At 38.5% G+C, this 18,760-nt stretch overlaps 1 gene segment (V, D, J or C); it reads right to left on the bottom strand.

The window, feature by feature from the left end:
• Positions 1 to 1,025: 1,025 nt before the first annotated feature.
• LOC106542824 (T cell receptor beta chain MC.7.G5-like) lies at positions 1,026 to 7,896 on the bottom strand. The segment is given in 5 exon segments: positions 1,026 to 1,274; positions 2,978 to 3,084; positions 4,056 to 4,082; positions 4,745 to 5,074; positions 7,602 to 7,896. Coding segments are annotated over 5 exon segments (537 nt in total).
• Between the last annotated feature and the right edge of the window lie 10,864 nt (positions 7,897 to 18,760).

The following is an 18,760-nucleotide window of genomic DNA, read 5'->3' as shown; positions in this document are numbered from 1 at the left end:
TCAATGTAAATTGTTCTTCACTCATACCTGCGACCCAGGTTTGAATTTCACTACCGGTTTGGCCGAACCAGGCCGAATCAGGAGCAACCCACCTCTGATTTTGAGAGAGAAGGAAAAAAAGAAGGTGAAGGAAAGAGAGAGAAAGACAAAGAAAGAGACACCTGCAGCAGATATCAGACATGTTTACTTTTGTCAAAATATTGAAATGATGTTGCCCTGTTGCAATGCAAGCTGCACCTGTTTCATATCTATGTGCAACATCACAACACATGTACAAAAGAGGCAGTGCTTATAGAGATATGCTGCTGCTTATACCACAAGCTCCTTCCTGCAGACACCTCCGGCTGCAACAACAATAGCAACAACAATGTTCATACACCTGATCACCTAAACTGCAGGGAAAAGATCTGGGTTACAAGATTTTATCTATATATAATTATAATACAGAGAGATTTCATGTTCATTCCCATCTAATTGCCTTTGGTTTTATAACACTTTAATGCCAAAATTTATTGAAAAGTATTAGATAAGTGTTTCACTAAAAACTAGGGCATCTTTGATCAGTTAAAGCAGGAAAACTCTTCAACATCCCCCTCCACTTGTAAAATGATATTTATCTTAGAAGAATTAGTTTGCAAGATTTGGTCATTTTAAATTTGATATCTTTAGATTTATGAATGAAACACATGAAACTCAGTCAAAATTTTCTGTGAGGAGTGATTTTACTAAAAACAGCTAAAGAAATGAAGATTGCTGACATGGGCAAAACTCAACATTAAGCATTTTAAAGCCTATTGATTTCAGTTATGAGAATTTTAAAAGGTCAAGATGCCTCTATCTTTTGCACCTCAATCTCACCCCTTCACATTCAGTAGAATTTGCATGCATCAGATTGTGTGACATCTCTATAATTCTATGGCACCTCCCTGGAGGAAATTACTCTCTTTGAATTCAATGGAGGCCATGTTCTGGGGTGACAGGTTCATATTCAGTGTAAAGCTGCAATTCTGTACATATTTCCTTCCAAGTAAACATGGTTTTAAAAAAAACACAGAGAGAGACATGAAAATCCTATGAATGTTCCTGTAGAGATAGTAACAAGAACAATAAGATAAAGTTGGGAACAACCAAATATTTTTTATTTAAAAAAAAAAGAATTAAAAAGCCACTTTGGACTTTTAAAGGCAAGAATCATTCTTTTTTCTCCAGCATTCATTCAACTCAGATATAATGTTCCCAGGTAAAATGCTTCTGTTGTATCAACTGCCACAGGACTGGGGGAAAAAGAAAACAAGGGCAACTAATTAATCCTGGATTAAATATCTTATCTTTTTTTATTATCACCATGATATAAAAATATGTTGAGACTCTGGAAGGAGTGCAGAGAAGAGCAACAAAGATGGTTTGCAGATTGGGGAATAAAATATAGGAAGAACAGTTGCAGGAATTGGATATCTCTAGTTTAATGAAAAGAAGAAGCAGGGGTGACAGATAGCAGAGTTCCAACATCTGAGGAGCTGCCACAAAGAAGAGGAGGGTCACCCTATTCCCCAAAGCACCTGAAGACAGGACAAGAAGCAACAGATGGAAACTAAGCAAGGAGAAGTTTGATTTAGTACTAAGAAGAAATTTTCTGACCGTTAGAACAATTAATCAGTGGAACAATTTGCCTCCGAAAGTTGTGGGTGTTTTTAAGGAGAGATTGGATAATCGTTTGTCTGAAATGGTATAGGGTTTAAGCAGGGTGTTGAACTACAGTAGAAGACCTCCAAGGTCCAATACCACCTGGTTAACTCTGTTACTGTGTTATCTCTAGACACCAGAACAACCATTAAAGGCCCAGGGGAACATTTCATACATGACATATCTTTGATTAAAGAGTCCAGATGCAGACTACAGAATTCCCATAGTGAAAGGGAAGATGTTGGAAGAAACTGGACAATCTGACTTTTTGTTGCTCCAACTTCTAGCAGATCTTGGATAGTTTATTTCATAAATTTGTTTAAGCTAGAAGGACTTAACGTTTTAATATCTGTTCCGAACATGGTTTATTATGATAGCATATATTTTGGATTTACTTTCCAGAGCTACTTATGCAATCTTATGTATCAGTGATACACAAAGATACCTGTTAGAAATATTTTTTTGGCTATGGGGAACCATATCAGAATCTTGTGAAACCAATTGATTATGACTATCATAAATAACAGTTCATTTCAGAAATGTTAAGAGTAGAACCCTGATTATACTCCCTGCATCCAATGAAATTGACTGGGAGCCATAACATTTTAAGTAATAATAAATTGGATAGATTTGAAGAGCCAGTTTGATGTAGTGGCTAAGATATCAGGCTAGAAACAGGGAGATGACATGAGGAGGCAAGGGCAAACCACTTCTGAAAATCTTTGCCATGAAAGGGACAGAACCACAGACAAAATTCTGAAGATGTCCAAAAGCCTGCCTAAACAGACTGTGACTATGATGAATTAAATTTTCCCTCTTTGTCCTAGTCATCCAAGATTTGGGTTCTTTATGGATGCTATTATCCAGATTGCCATGAGGGAATTGGATCATGTATCCATTGTCTTATAGATTAGCCTAATTAAGGGCTTTTTCTCCCATCCCTTTCACCTAACTGTGTTAGAAGCTCACATTGCAGCTTCTGCCGTGTCCCCATGATTTGCCTTCATCTCCTCCCCAGCACAGATGAGTAAGGCAAACACTCCTCTTAACCTCCATCAAAGTCAGGTTGTCCTCCATAACCAGGGAGGAAAATCAAGGGACTGACAATGACTGGGAACTAATTCAGGCAGAATCGAGATTGGCAATCGTGTTCTGGTGCTCAGTTGCAGGGAAAGAGTGTAGGGGTCTTCAAACAATGGACAGGGATATTGTTAAGGACAGGTTAACACATACAATGCATTTTTTCTCAGGAATTGGTTAAACCTGGATATAAAGAACAGACATGGCACATTACCTTTTTTCTTATTTTCAAACACATTATAAATGCCCCATACAAGGCACTCTTGAAAATGAGAAGAATATACACCAGTTTTCCAAGATTGGTTTGTCTGAGATACGATTCTAAATGTGAAGAAAAAATAGGGAAAAATAACAATATAAGAATAATATAATATTATATATTTAATGGTGAAGCAAAACAGTATATCCTCTTTCTGTTGGACTGTTTTTCTGTTCCTCCCTTCTCCAGCATATTTCTTGAATACATGATTTCTAGAGGCAAACTATAACATATGCAGAAATTTTTTGAGCTAGGGCATCACATCTCTGCAATATATTTAAATGCTTAGTCATGGAATATTACCGTTTTTTGTTTTGCTTTTTGAAAATGAGAGAGAGAGAGAGAGAGAGAGACCCTTTGAGAAAAATATTCTGGGAGCAGAAGCTGCAGGGAAGGACAGCATCTTTTCTTCTCACAGGTTTTTTTTGAGGAGGGTGAATTGTTTTGATTTGCTTTTACTGAATTTACAGACTGTCATCTCACTCTTGTCCCCATCTTTCCAAACTTCAGCTCTATATTTTTCTTGTGCAAACCCACACCTGGAGCCAGGAAGAGGAAAAGTGATTGCATATCTGGTCTAATGGGCACTTTGCTTGCTTCCACTTTAAAATGTCAGAAAATTTGCTTTTTTTAATAAATTGTTTAAAAGAAATAAACCATTGTCGTTGCTTCTCCTAAGATCATCCTAAATAGTAGTAATTTGTACTCCATCTGCCCAAGACTCCAACTAAGTCAAAATAGCTTTTAAAAAACGTAGGCATGTTGCTGTGTTTTAAGGTATGGTTTTGTTTTTCCTGAAGGCAGGGAAATCCTCAGTGATACTGTAATCAAATCTACATACAACCCTCCCTTTTGGGTTAAATTTCACAGATATATTCAAATCATTTGCAAAAATTAAAGTTACTGTCAGGAACGTAACATGTTGAATTGTGCCACACGTAATTCAAACCTCAATTTACAATTAGGGGTACTGGAGAAAGTTAAAGATTCAGTGTAAAATACATTTGGAATCAACAGACTGAACTTGACTTACCATTTGTGGGGGTCTCGCTGTCACATTCTAAAAACAGAAGGAGGAAAATTCTCATTAGCTATATTTCATCATCATCATCATCATTTCTACTACAACTAATAAATCCTACACAAAGAAGAAAAAATAAAAAGGGAGTAAACTTGCGCTCAAGATTAATAGAAATAAATGATTTCTAAAGTGTGTGTGTGTTCTATAAATTCTATCAATTTAATATTAATAGATACATTCTAAGATTTAAAGGCAATGTTTCTAAAGCAAGGCTCAAAAACTCACTCCTTAAAGACAGTGTTCTGGTTGGCATTAGATGCTACATGTAGTTATTTTAAGAGATAATAAAAATGGAAAAATAGTAAAAGAATTTTGCTAGGTTCTGACATTTTGCCTGGGTCATGGCTGTATCAGAAACTCTTAGACACAGATCGGAAAATTATCAAATTTTGCAAATGGACAAATACAACTGAGAGAGAGAGAGAAAGTAATAATTGATTATGAGAGAATGAATCAGTACAAAAAAGATTTAGTGTAAGCTATCACATTTGCTTAGCAGCTGAACATGAACATGTTTTCTAATATTTGTAATTTTGTTCAGCAAAATATATTTTAAAATTCTCACAAGGGCAGCGTATGGACAATTCTAGCAAAGTGCAGAAAGGGTCCAGAAAGTAGAAATTGATCTTCCTTTCACCCACCTTCTCCAGTTATGGAAGCGTTGTAACTTGTGCTTGCAGAAGAATTGTAGAAATCAACTTTGCACTTGAAATGGTTTTTTGAATTCTGCCACTGGTTCCCAGTGATTCTTAAACGGCTGATCAGTGAATATTTCTTATTTTCATATTTGGGCTCCTCTGTCTTTATTCCCTCTGTTATAACATTGTTATTAAGGAACCATGTAAGAATGATGTGATCTGGATAGAAATCAGTGGCCAAACAAACAATTGTAGCTTTCTGCTTTTCTTCCAATTCTCTTTTGGATGGAGAGAATATGGTCACAGTTGGGGGTGTGATAATGTGTCCCTTTTCTGGAAGATAAAGCAACATATAATGAAAAAGATGGCCAGCCTCCTCAAGCTATGGTTGACCTACATATGTCAGCTTGCCAATTGCATCATGAAGTAATATTGCTGGCTCCGTCTTATTTAAGCACAGGCCGTTTCAGCTGAATGAGCTCATGGTAGAACTTCATGTTTGCTTGTTTGCTCTGTTTGTTTCTTTATTTATCTATTTTTAATTTTGAGCCAGTGTTGACTCCAGGCAATTATCTGACAAGTCCCTGCAATTTTCTTGGCAAGTTTTCAGAGGTAGTGTGTCATTGGCTCCTTCCCAGGGCTGAAAGAGAATGGCTGGCCCATGGTTATCCAGCTGGCTTCATGCCTAAGCCAGGACTAGAATTCAGGGCATCCCACTTTCTAATCTGTTGTCTTAACTATTACAGCAGACCTGTCCTTTTCCGAGTTTATATGCCACCCTGGAAAATGGGGTTTTCCCACAGAGACAGGAATGGGCTTAGTTTTTATAGTTAAGGCAGTTCAATTTGTGGAAGTATCCACAATATCCGTCTATCAAGATTCTCATTCATCCAGGTCATGGTTGTCCCAAAGATGTTCTCAAAAGATGACTGTACATTCTTGCTTTTACTTGAAGATGTTTTGCTTCTCATCCAAGAAGCTTCTTCAGTTCTGACTGAATGGTAGAGAACTGCCTTGGAGGTTTATCTTTAAGAGGCCATCTATCCTAAGATTCTCAGCCCTCTCTCAACAGAGGAGGAGGGATATGACACCACCTATCTCGTGTTTACAACACAGTCCTTTCAACAATTCCAAGAAGGTTCTACACCCATTTGCACTATTCAGATGACCCTTAGGACACAGATGAAGCTCCAAGTGGCCTCAACGACTCTCAGAAAGAGATGACTGCAAGGAATATAAATCCTTCCATTCCCTACTATTAAGTCAGAACTGAAGAAGCTTCTTGGATGAGAAGTGAAACATCTTCAAGAAAAAAACAAAGTCCAGTTGTCTTTTGAAAAAGCACCTTTGGTATATCTACACTATCCAGCATTATTAAATAACATCTGTTTTTAGGACCTGAGAATGTAGGTTCATATAATCAAGGACTGGTTCCCTTGCCCTGTATGCCTTTGTGGCATAATATATATTGAGTAGGGAAGGATCTAGAGTTTGTAATCTAGAGGGTACAGGTTTCTCCTTACAAAGGGAATATATTTTTGATAGGGAATAGTAGCAGTGAATCTACAGGTTGACAAACCATTGTTGGACACATGAAATCAATCATTACAGGCTGGTTACTAATTTTCTCTTACAAGATAAGATGCCCAGCTGAATATGAGTTAATGAAAAGGCAAATGCAATTTTAAGCTGCCTCAACAAAAAATTTCATTCTAAGTCACAGGAAATAATAACTAAACTTTATTCTGCTTTGGTCAGACCTTGCCTTAATTATTACATACAGTTCTTGGCACTGCCAAGAACTGTTTGTAAAACAGTTTCTGAGAATATCAATAAGAATGACCAGGAAGTTTGAAACTCTTCTGAACCGACACTGAAAAACTTTGAGAAATGCAAAAGAACTTGACATCCATCATTAAAAAACCCTATTTTTGCTGCTGTCTTTCTATATTATAATCCCTTTAGTATTCAGTGACCAGCATACTATATTTCAGGAGTGGGCTACAAGCCTCAAATCCAAGGTTATCACATGGAGTAAAAAAAGTCATATTGTCCTTCCTTATGAATCATTGCTACTGTAGGATAACTACAGTTGCATACTGGCCCTTGAAATTTACCCCGTACAAGTTTCTTATGCCTTTAATTTTATTCTTACCTAGAACAGTAAGCCTGGTTCCTTGACCAAAGTGCAGCTTCTCATTGATACACAATGTGTTCACCATGTATTATAACAAACATCTCACTCAAAAAGCTTTGTGGTTATATTAGATAAGGTAAAATAAAGGTAAAGGTTCCCCTCGCACATATGTGCTAGCCATTCCTGACTCTAGGGGGCGTTGCCAATCTCTATTTCTAAGCCAAAGAGCCAGCACTGTCCGAAGACGTCTCTGTGGTCATGTGGCCGGTATGACTAGACACCGAAGGTGCACGGAACACTGTTACCTTCCCACCCAAGGTGGTTCCTATTTTTCTCCTTGCATTTTTACTTGCTTTCGAACTGCTAGGTTGGCAGAAGCTGGGACAAATAATGGGAGTTCACTTCATTACGCGGCGCTAGGGATTCGAACCACCAAACTGCTGACCTTTCTGATCAACAAGCTCAGCATCCTAGCCCCTGAGCCACTGCATCCCTCATGGTTGTGTTAGAATGGTTCTATTCTCTGACCAAAACCCTGATTTGTAATAATGTTATTATTTTAAGATAAATGGATTCACCTCTTCACTGGACACATTGGCTGGAATGAAGAGAAACCAAGGTCCAAAACATCTGGAAGAAATCAGATGTTAGCCCTACACCATATTATCTTGATGGATGTGCTAAATAATTACTTCAGATCTCCTTTATTCCCATAGATCTTACCTAGTACTGTCAATCGAGTCCCTTGTCCAAAATAGAGCTTGTTAGAGACACACAACATGTCTGTCCTATAAATGAAACCTTTAGGAACAGCTATGTTGAAGAAATGTCTCCTGTTTATTAACTATCCAATCTGTTTCTGAACATCTCCTTGAGTCTAAAAGAAACATTCAAAGCTGAATATTGAAATGAATCTTCTGATATTATCTTGATGTGTTTATGCTGGAAGTTATGCTTGGTCTTTCCTTGGGACTCTATTGTTATTTATAGATTTTATATAGCACTGATAGATTTTGAGTATTAGAGTTTATCAATGAACATTTCTTTTTTATTGTTAACAGTTGCAGGCATCTGAACCATGAGCATGCAGGTTATAAATTCAATTGATGAATAAACTAACACTTAGCCAATTGTGTGCTTTTATTGCCTTTAATATTATAATTATTATTATAAGTACCCCACAGTTACAATACCAATTACCCTGTATTAGATCATCCTTCAGCTGCTCACATTTTCTATTGTCCAATTTGTATGACTAAAAGAAAAATAATAAGCCAAAAATCTACACAATCATAAAAACAGCACTGAGAAAGAAAGAAAGAAAGAAAGAAAGAAAGAAAGAAAGAAAGAAAGAAAGAAAGAAAGAAAGAAAGAAAGAAGAAAGAGTCCATGGTATATATTTCATATAGCCAAGGATGATGGCATGGAAGAGATTTCTAGGCTCTTCTGTGTCACCTAATCACATCACATAAACCTTATTATAGTCCATGGTGACATTCTTAGCATATAAAGTATTGATCTGTATTTCACAAAGAGAATCCTTCATATAAGGAGTTCAAAGGAGTTCATACATATTTTATTCTCAACACATCCCTGTAAGGCAGACTCACATGAAATACTGTAATCTATCAATGAATCAAAGTCACATTTCTTAAGTCCATTGCATAACCCGCCATACTGTCCCCCTCCTTAATTTTCACATAGTAACTTCCTAAGATCCTACATGTTGTGCCTAGTTTCCATAGCAAAGAATTATTGAATCCATGTAAGACCTCACAGCATATAACTTACCTAATACAGATACTCGAGTTCCTGGGCCAAAGTTCAGTTCAGAATTTAGACACAGCATGAAATCCTATTACTAAAAAAGACGCTTCAGCTCAGAGAAAACATCACCCATGCACACTAGCAAGAACTTTTTCTCTAGTTTACATCCTGGGGAGAAAACATCTTTCAGCTAAATTGAACCCTAATCCAGTTCTTACACGTTTTGATTGTGTACATGTTGTATTTATATCCTTCTGTTCTTTCAAAGGTCCAAGATATTGGTGGACATGTAGGAAGGGAGAGCTCAACTGAGAAATTAAATGGGAGAATTTTGTACTTAAGAATGGCATATCCAGGTCAAAGCACTCCACCATTCCTAGTGATCTTCACAGAAACAGTATGATTTCATGTAATGAGCAACAGGAGAGCACAGAGGTCATCAGGGCTATTTTTTTTAAAAGATCTTATTGCAGTGATTAGAGCTATCCTTGACTAATGAGCTGACAGAGATGAGCAGGAAGGCTTCTGAAAAAAAATCCACATGCTGTTCATATTCATCTTTGGCTGTCCATCTTCAACCATTGGTTTATTAAAGTTGACACATTTACAACTGCTCTTCTCCCTCTCCCCTTTTGTCCATCCCCCCCACAATCTTTAAGAACTTTGCTTTTTGATCTCTGCCAATATTAGCATGTATAACCTATGCTATCTCAGGTTCTTTTACTATAGGAATACAGAGCCATGTTTTTTTCAGTACGTTTCCATCAGTTTCCATCAGAGTCATTGTCTCACCCCAAGCATTCAGCATGGTCCCTTCTCCAAAGTAGATCTGCTCAGTATTGCACAGCTGGCAAGGTCATGAAATAAATTCCCCTCTGGGTTATCCATAAGGAAGCTGATAGGTTTTTCGTCATCCTATTCTGTCAGTTTTAATTAGAAAGCTGTTCCATCAAATTTGGTTCCCTCTGCCTCTAGTTCATAGTTTTTCCAGTGCTGGTAAAGCTAAGGTTTGCTGCTAGAAGGCAGAAACTTTTGTTTCCTCTTGATTTGTCACAGATATTTAGCTAAGGAGCACATTGTCATCCAAGACCATCTGTTTCCTAAGAATCTCTTTCATGCTTTGAGGCTGAAGCCAACAAAGCAGAAGTCACAGCCATAATCTGTGTGAGCATAAATTTGCCCTTATGTAAAATTGAAAATATGAGGGGGGGAGATGTTTGATTCATAGATGTGTTTGACCATCACTTGTTGACTACAACATCCAGTGTGACTTCTGTGAATGGTGGGGGGGGGTGGATATGGGTCATAGCAAGACAGAAACAGGGAATGGACCCAGAGTATGGAATGGACCATACCCAATTTATAGAATTTTCTTAACACATCACAAATTTTCAGGCTAAACTAGATGTGGCAGCAGTGAATCTATCAACTGACTGATCACTGCAAAACAAGGGCGAATGCGGGGAAAATCTTAGGTGCAACAAGAAAAGTAGGAATCAAATTCTTCCTTTACACAGATTTTTGATATACCCATCAATATTTTTTCTCAATCCATTGTTTTCTCTAGTGGTCAGGACTTCATAAATGGAAATGACTTCTTTAGGGGAAGAATAAAACACAAATAAGAAAGAATTCAACCCCAACTTTCATCTCTCCTAAGCTTTCAATGTCTTCTGTTTCTCTTTTATAGAAGGTTGGTATAATTTGGAATGGAGTCGCCCCTAATTATATCTAATATTCAGTAAACAACTGCCAAGAGACCTATTGATAAATATGAAGAGACAGATGTTGGCAATCAATTCCAACAGAGAACGCTAATGTTTTAATCAGTTGATTTTTATAGCTTTAATATGATTTATATTCTTTTAATTTTTGATTGGGGGCTGCCCAGAGTTGGCTGAAAGATGGGTGGCTATGTAAATGTTTTAAATCAATAAAATACATTAATAAAACTTTCTGCATATTTTTACTAGTCAGCCTCAGCCAAGAGGTTATTTATATGAAATTTGCTAACAATCTTTCCTCCTTAAACAAATCATAGAAACTCAACAGATTTTCATGGGACTGAAGGGGAAAGAGGAAGAGGGAGAGAGACAGAGGGAGAGAGAGAGTGCACCACATATCCCAACATGCATGATTGATTCTTCTTAAACAATATATTCAATTTGGTCAAGGAAAGGCAAAAGAGATATTTATGAGATTAACACATTTTATGAGGAGGGATGGATGCTGGAAGCAATTTGAACTTCAGCCATATGTGTTTAGAGTGTCAGTTACATGTATTTCTTCATTCTAGACCAAGGATTGATCAGACATTCATTGGCATTTTAAGAAATTCAGTCTTGCTTGTAATAATAAGCTATGGATTTTGTCTTACCAAGTACTGTAAGTTGAGTTCCTTTTCCAAAGTGCAGCTCAGTACACAGTGATGAAGTCACCACATAAAATGAATGGTAATTCTTGTTGGGGCTGCTCAGTCTCCTGAATCTCTCTCCCTCTCCCTCTCTCTTCCTCCCCCTCCCTCCCTCCCTCCCTCCCTCCCTCCTTCTCTCTCTCTCCCTCTTCCTTACTCCCTCTCTCTATCTCCTTCCCTCCCTCTCTTTCTTTCTCTCTCTCTCCCTCCCTCCCTCCCACTATAGCTTGAATGCAACCACACATCCCATGCAATTCAGTTGTCAGTTGACATGCAAAGGAGGAGAAAGAGGGGGGGAACAGCAAGCAAGGCTTGACTTGGCTTAGCTTTCTTCAATTTCAAAGTATCCATGTAGAAAAACTAGAACTTTCTAATTATGTGCATCCAGGATATTCAATATTTAATTAAAATTAATAATTATGTATAATCTTATGATCAGGGAGGATCTTGATGATCACTAACATTCATTTTCTTTTAAAAAACAGCTATCATTTTTAACTTTGGGTGTATAATTATAAAATTTTAAAGTTTTTCTAAGCAAGCTGAACCACACACTTCCACTAATCTTATATAGGCTCAGGTAAGAAAACTTCACAAAATAATCTTTGAACTTACCTAGCACTGTCAGTCTGGTTCCCTGGCCAAAGTACAGCACATTGTTTGACACAGTATTAAAGAGCATTACAAGAATATCCCAGAGAGCTTATCAGTTTGAGAAAAATTCACCAGTATGTGAATAGTCTCTCATTAACGCACTAAGATAAGTGCATAAATGAACCAACTTTTTGGAAAATGTTGGGACTTTTTATCTTTTAATGAGGAAAAATGAACTAAAGCAGAGGTCTTTTGTAAGTTCAGGTTGTCCCTCTGGGTGATTCCTCTCTTCTTCTGTCTCCAGAACCTCATTATTTATTCTCGTAATCTTGAGTAATTTCAACTAAATCTATTGATCTTTTCTCCTTTTTCCTAAGATGAATGTGAAGAAAATATCTGGCAAACCAAAGAGCCACATTCCAGAAGGACAGCTGTGTTGGTCTGTTGTTCCAAAATAGCAAAAAATCCTGAGGCATTTTAGAGACAAATGGCATCATCTTGGAGCAAAACCTACTTCATAAAATACTTACATTAGTAACTGCAAATCACATATACAGTCACGCAAGCACAAAATGACTCCCAAACTAAAATAAATATAAGGGTGACTATGACAAGGTTTATATAGTATTATTGCTACTTTTTTCATTTCCTGATCTTCTGGTCATTCTGTTTATAACATTTTCTTTTGTCTCTTTATATATCATTAAGTGTATCTATCATGCCAACCTGGCATAGTTCCAGGCTCTCAAAAGTTTCCGTACAGCTATTTCATCTTTTCTTCCCAAATAAACTTTGTCTGCCAAAATATACAAAAGAAATGATATAAAAATACAAAAGAGATCCAAATGGAAAACAATTGTATTTGGATTGCCTGGAAATGTTATGTATGAGACAGGAAAGTTGTGTATTAAAAATCTCCTCTAGAAACACAATTTGGATAACATGTCTGCTCTTGATGAAGTGGAATCTGCCCCGTGAAAGCCATAGGGGCCATTATTGCTTTGCCTACCTATTTTTTCTGTTTATATTTTAAATTGACTTTGCATTACATCTCTGTGTCCCTTCTTATCCAATACTGTCCCTTGAATCAAATTTCCCAAAAAATGTCCTTTGGTCTTTTATAAATTTATTGATTACAGTTATTATTTGTCTCCTAACAAACATTTCCACATAGCCAGTGTGGAAATTCAGAATAATGACCAAGGAAGGGTCAAAGACTCACTAAATTAGTAGACCAATGAAATACTGTGGCGGTAATATAGGCCACAACCTACTTCTTAGTAAGCTATAAAAAATGGGATAGATGGCATCACTACCAGATGGATTCGTAACTGGTTGATAAACTGTACTCAGTTGAGTAATTCTTAATGGGTCTATGTCTATATGGGGAGAAATAAGCAGTGGGGAACCACAAGGTTCCATCTTGGGCTCAATACTCTTCAATATCTTCATAAATGACTTAGATGATGGAATAAAAGGGGATCTTACCAAATTTGCAGATGATACTAAGGTGGCAGGAATAGCTAACACTTTAGATGATAGCCTCAAGATACTGATGGATCTTGACAGACTTGAACAGTGGGCCATATCTAACAAAATGAAATTCGATTTAGAGAAAAGTAAAGTCTTACACTTAGGCAAGAAAAACTAAATGTACACATATAGACTGGGTGAAACCAAGCTTAATAGCAGTAACTGGGAGAGGGATCTTGGAGTCTTAGTGGACAACCAGTTAAATATGAGCTAGCAGTGTGCGACATCAACCAAAAAAGCCAATGCAATTCTAAATTGCATTAACAGAGGGATATAATCAAGATCAAGTGAGGTGCAAAGACCACTCTATAAAGCCTTAGTAAGATTAGAATACTGCATCCAATTTTGGTCACCACACTATAAAAAAGATGTTGAGACTCTAGAAAAAGTGCAGAGAAGAGCAACCAAGATGAAAAGGGGACTGGGGACTAAAACATATGAAGAACTGTTACAGGAACTGGGCATGGATAGTCTAGTGAAGAGAAGAACCAGGGGAGACATGATAGTGTTCCAATATTTGAGGGGCTGCCACAGAGATGAGGGGGTCAAGCTATTTTCCAAGGCACCTGTACTCCAGACAAGGAATAATGAATGGAAACTGATCAAGGAGAGATTCAACCTAGAAATAAGGAGAAATTTTCTGACAGTGACAGCCAATGGAACAGCTTGCCATTGGACGTTGTGGGAGCTCCATCCTGGAGGCTTTCAAAAACAAATTGGACTGCCATTTGTCTGAAACGGTGTAGGGTCTCCTGCTTTAGCGGGGGATTGGACTAGATGACCTACAATGTCCCTTCCAATTCTGTTAATTTGTCATCTCAATCATATCTTAAACGTTTTCCACTTGCCACATCTCAGATCCCGCTCACAGGAAGTTTTAATACTTGATCTTCAGTGTTTTGGAAGGGAAATACAGATCGAGACCAAATATGCTGGTAATAGTGAGATAGTCACACTCCTGCTATTGCACTGCCTTCTCTATAGTGGCAAGAGTGCAGATCTAAGGATGTTCTATGAAATTATTCTAGACAGAAAAGAAGAAGATGCTATTCCCTAGGAGCCATGGTGGCACAGTGGCTAGAATACAGTATTGCAGACTAACTCTGCCAATAGTCTGGAGTTCAGTCCTGATGACTCAGTCTTCCATCCTTCTGAAGTCAGTAAATGAGGACCCAGATTGTTGGGGGCAATATGCTGACTCTGTAAACCGCTTAGAGAGGGCTGTAAAGCACTGTGAAGTGGTATATGTCTAAGTGCTATCGCAATTTGGGAGTCCTCCTGGACCCACAGCTGACTCTAGAACACCATCTGTCGGCTGTGACCAGGGGGACCTTTGCCCAGGTTCGCCTGGTGCACCAATTGCGACCCTACCTGGATCAGGAGGCCCTTCAGACAGTCACTCACGCCCTTGTGACCTCAAGACTGGATTATTGTAATGCGCTCTACATGGGGCTGCCCTTGAAGAGTGTTCGAAGACTCCAATTAGTCCAGAATGCAGCTGCGCGAGCGATTGTGGGTGCACCAAGGTACACCCACGTTACACCTATCCTCCGCGAGCTGCACTGGCTACCTATTAGTCTCCAAATCCGCTTCAAGGTGCTGGTCGCTACCTATAAAGCCCTACATGGCATCGGACCTGGGTACCTGAGAGACCGCCTCCTGCCGATTACCTCTCTCAGACCAATTAGATCGCACAGGTTGGGTCTCCTCCGGATTCCATCTGCCAGCCAATGTCGGCTGGTGACTCCCGGGGGGAGAGCCTTCTCTGTTGCAGCTCCGGCCCTCTGGAACGAGCTCCCTGTTGAGATCCGGATCCTTACTACCCTCCCGGCCTTCCGCAAAGCCACCAAGTCCTGGCTGTTCCAGCAGGCTGGGGGGAGCTGAGAAGCATCTACCTCCATAGAAATTGTGAATGTTGGTTTTGTTTTTAATATGTTGTCTTTGTCTTGTTCCCCCCTTTCCCTTGTCTTTTGTGAGCCGCCCAGAGTCCTCCGGGAGTGGGCGGCATACAAGACAAATAAATAAAATAAATAATAAAATAAATATTTGGCCAACAAGCATTTAAAAAAAACCCTTTTGGAATGGGGACCAAGTTCAGTGCCTTGCTTCTGCTTCTGCTGCTGCTGCTTAGAGACTAATTATTCACTTGCACACATTGTCCATATACAGGTGAAACTCAAAAAATTAGAATATCGCGCGAATCACAGCTTGAACTATTTTGCTTTGCATGTAATGAGTCTATCTCATATATTAGTTTCACCTTTTAAGTTGCATTACTGAAATAAATGAACTTTTGCACAATATTCTATAATTTTTCGAGTTTTACCTGTAATCCTCCACCACCATTGAAGAACATGACCCTTCCCCCCACCTCACCATATTTTATACTTGTTTATACTTTTTTCCCTTTGACTACTAGATTGTATGTTCACATACTCATGTTCAAATACTACTTAATGTGTGACCGTTCAAAGTTATGATGAACACACATCATAGTACTTATGACCCAGATTTGAAGTTCCAACAGCTGCCCTCCCATGGTCACCCAATCACATTTTGAGCACTCAGCAATCAGGCAACAGTTATGTCTGTTTGCAGGATTCCGCAGTCATGTGAATGCAACATGACATTTTTTTGCTGGGAACTGGAATTTATTTTCAGTTTATGATCAGAAATGCCCATTGTGGACGGTGTGTTCACTTAATGACTGCAGTGTTTGCATAACAACCAGAGATTCATTTAACAACCATCGTGATTCACTTATTGACTACTGCAAAAAAGGTTATAAAATCAGGTTAGTCACACGATGACCTGTTTAACAACCAGCACAACTTACAACCATAATTCCGGGCTCAATTAAGGTCATGTTAGAGGAGAATATTTGTAGCATAGGGTTGGAATGAGAGGTCCTTGGTGCTCTGTGAGCTTGGCTATTTTCTTGCAGATCTTTCATTACCCAAACTAGGTAACATCATCAGTGCTAGTAGGAAGTGGGCTTTGCTCTCATTTTATATTCTAGTAGCTGATGATTCTTTGTTGGGCTGTTTATTGTTAGCTTGTTTGGCAGTTCCTTGACTGGAATGTTGCTTACTTCTTGATTGTTAGTCTAGCTAGTTAAATTTGGTGTTAATCTCTGGTCATCTAAATGTTGATTGGTGGTGAAGAGATGTTTTGGTCTTTTTGTTCCCTTTTTGGCTTGTTCATTGTCTCTTTTGAATGGTATATATTTGTTGTTTATGTCTATGTGCCTGTTGATGGTCAATTTGTCAGTGACAGTTTTCCTCTCTAGCATTTTTGGTTTGGCTGAGGATGGTCACTGTTTCTCAGTTGAAACTATGATTAAATCTGTCCATGTGTTGTGGAAATTAAGGAGTCTTCACAATATCTTCTGACTGTTAGTTAATGTCAATGAATGTGCTGTGCTAGCCTTCTGCCTGTTCATTCTACCTAGTGGCTGTTGCAATGTTTATACTATATGTTGTAGATGACTCCTGTTTTTTTCTTCTGGGGCTGCTGGTCTTTTGGTTTATTTAGTATGTTTGGAGGGCTTTAGTTGGTTTGTATGCTATGGTGCCATGTGGTTGTAATAGTCTGTTCATGATTTCTGAAATGTTTTTAGTGTATAGTAGTGTTATCCTTTTCATACCTCATGTTGGTTGTGCTATATTAGGTTGAGTGATGAGGCACTTTTGGATGAAGTCGCATGGATATCCATTTTGTTGAAAGATGTTGTATAGATAATCTGGTTCCTTTTTTCTGATGTTCAGGGTTGGAGCAGTATGTTTGTGCTCATCTAAATAATGTTCTTACACAGTTTCTTTTATGGGAGGTTCAGTTGTTACTTTGTTTGTGCAGCACTTGGTAGGTGTGTGTAGCTTTTTGATAAACTTGTGTTTGTAGTTTGTCATCTCTGTCTCCATTGATGGGATTATCCAGAAAAGGTAATGTGTTGTTGTCTTCTTCTTCTCTTGTGAATTGTGTCCCTTTGTATATGTTGGTTGTCCTTTGTTATTATAACAAAGATGTCATCTACATACTGGATCCATACTTTGGATTGTATGTGTACATCCATTTTTGTATTGTACAATCTACTGTGGTAATTCTGGCTAGATCCTATTTGGTAAGCAAGGCAGGGTTTTTGTAAAGGGCTTTCCATGAAATGAATCATTGTGCCCCCTGTCCCCACAATGATTGAATCTCATACAGAAATACTTCACTTTTCTACTCTATCACCACTCCCAGCAGTGAAGTGAAGGTTTCCAGCAAGAGTGACAGCTGCGGAATTGGTGAGAACCCTCAAAGTCTTGCAGACAGGTGCAGAGTTTCTGAAAGCGTTCTCTGTTCAGGAAGACATAACAGTCTTTTTTTAAAAAAAATATTCTCCTTTCCTAGTGCTGTTTCCTACTGGTATCCTTTCGTCAAAATATTCTTCATAGCTTTGTTGTGGGGGTTGAACAATCTGCCCAGAGATGGACAAGGAGATACCTACCCAGTTTTCTAAAAGGATCTTTGACCAAAATCAACTTTGACTGACCGATTAACTATCTACTTTCCTGATCAGAAAAAGAACTCTCTTCTGAGTAGTTAAAACAACAGCATAAAGATTAAACTTTTAGTTAAAGAAGGATATAATCAAGACTATATAGTGCATCACCAATATGATCACCAATGTCCGATGACGGATATGGCACAAGAAAAAGAAGTGCATTGGTGATGAACTGGAGAATCCCTGTTCAAAATCTTAGCCCTTTTTCAAGATGAAAGCAATACAACTACTTTATGTAACAGTAAACTAAGCATTATTGAGGAAATATGAACATTTAAAAACATATAAATTTGCTAGATGTTCTTACAAAACATCTATCAGCACTCATGAAAACCTGGAAAAAAAATACTTGTCTTCCCTGGTTGTCTACTCTGGAATTATTAGTGAATGTCTTTCAATTCTATTGAACTACATAACTATTGTTTCTTAAGAAGCCATATCATTTGGGGTGATATCCAAACCAATCTGATTCTGCTGTTTGTATGGGAGGAGCTTGAAATTCTCTCCTAATTTGTTGCAAGACTCATATGACTATCTTGATTTGTAAACATGCCCAGTGGCTAAATCATGTAGCTACACCAGTGGTTCCCAAAGTGGGCAGTACTCCCCCCCTGGGGGGCGGTGGGATGACTTGGGGGGGTGCTAAGAGGCAAGGGGTGACAGGGGGGCACTAAGAGGCAGGGGGCACTAAGAGGCAAGGAAGGTGGCAGAGGAGTGCTGGAGGTGGCCCCCTCACAGGGCGCAAGACTCTATTTGGAATGACAGGACCATAGAAGGGGATGTTGTGTGAGGTGTGTAAATAACAAGCCCCAGAAAGGCCATCCAGCCTCCAGCAAGAGCCTCATACCAGCAATAGGGAAGAAAATGGAGAAACGCACACCTATGGGTGCATTTAAAAGCAAAGCAGAGAAGCCAACTTATTTCTTTTCTTCCAAGGCTCCTTCTCCCCACTTGGGAGCTCCTCTCGAAATCCTTACTCACAAAGCAAGGGCTTTGCCTGGTTATTCCGTTTTGTGCCCCTCCTCCTTT

Source organism: Thamnophis sirtalis, unplaced genomic scaffold (assembly GCF_051295495.1).
Source record: "Thamnophis sirtalis isolate CommonGarterSnake01/CBP01778 unplaced genomic scaffold, rThaSir2_p1.2 scaffold_5, whole genome shotgun sequence".
Taxonomy (NCBI): domain Eukaryota; kingdom Metazoa; phylum Chordata; class Lepidosauria; order Squamata; family Natricidae; genus Thamnophis; species Thamnophis sirtalis.
Note: the sequence above shows the minus strand (reverse complement) of the source record. Positions and strands in the feature narration are given on the sequence as shown.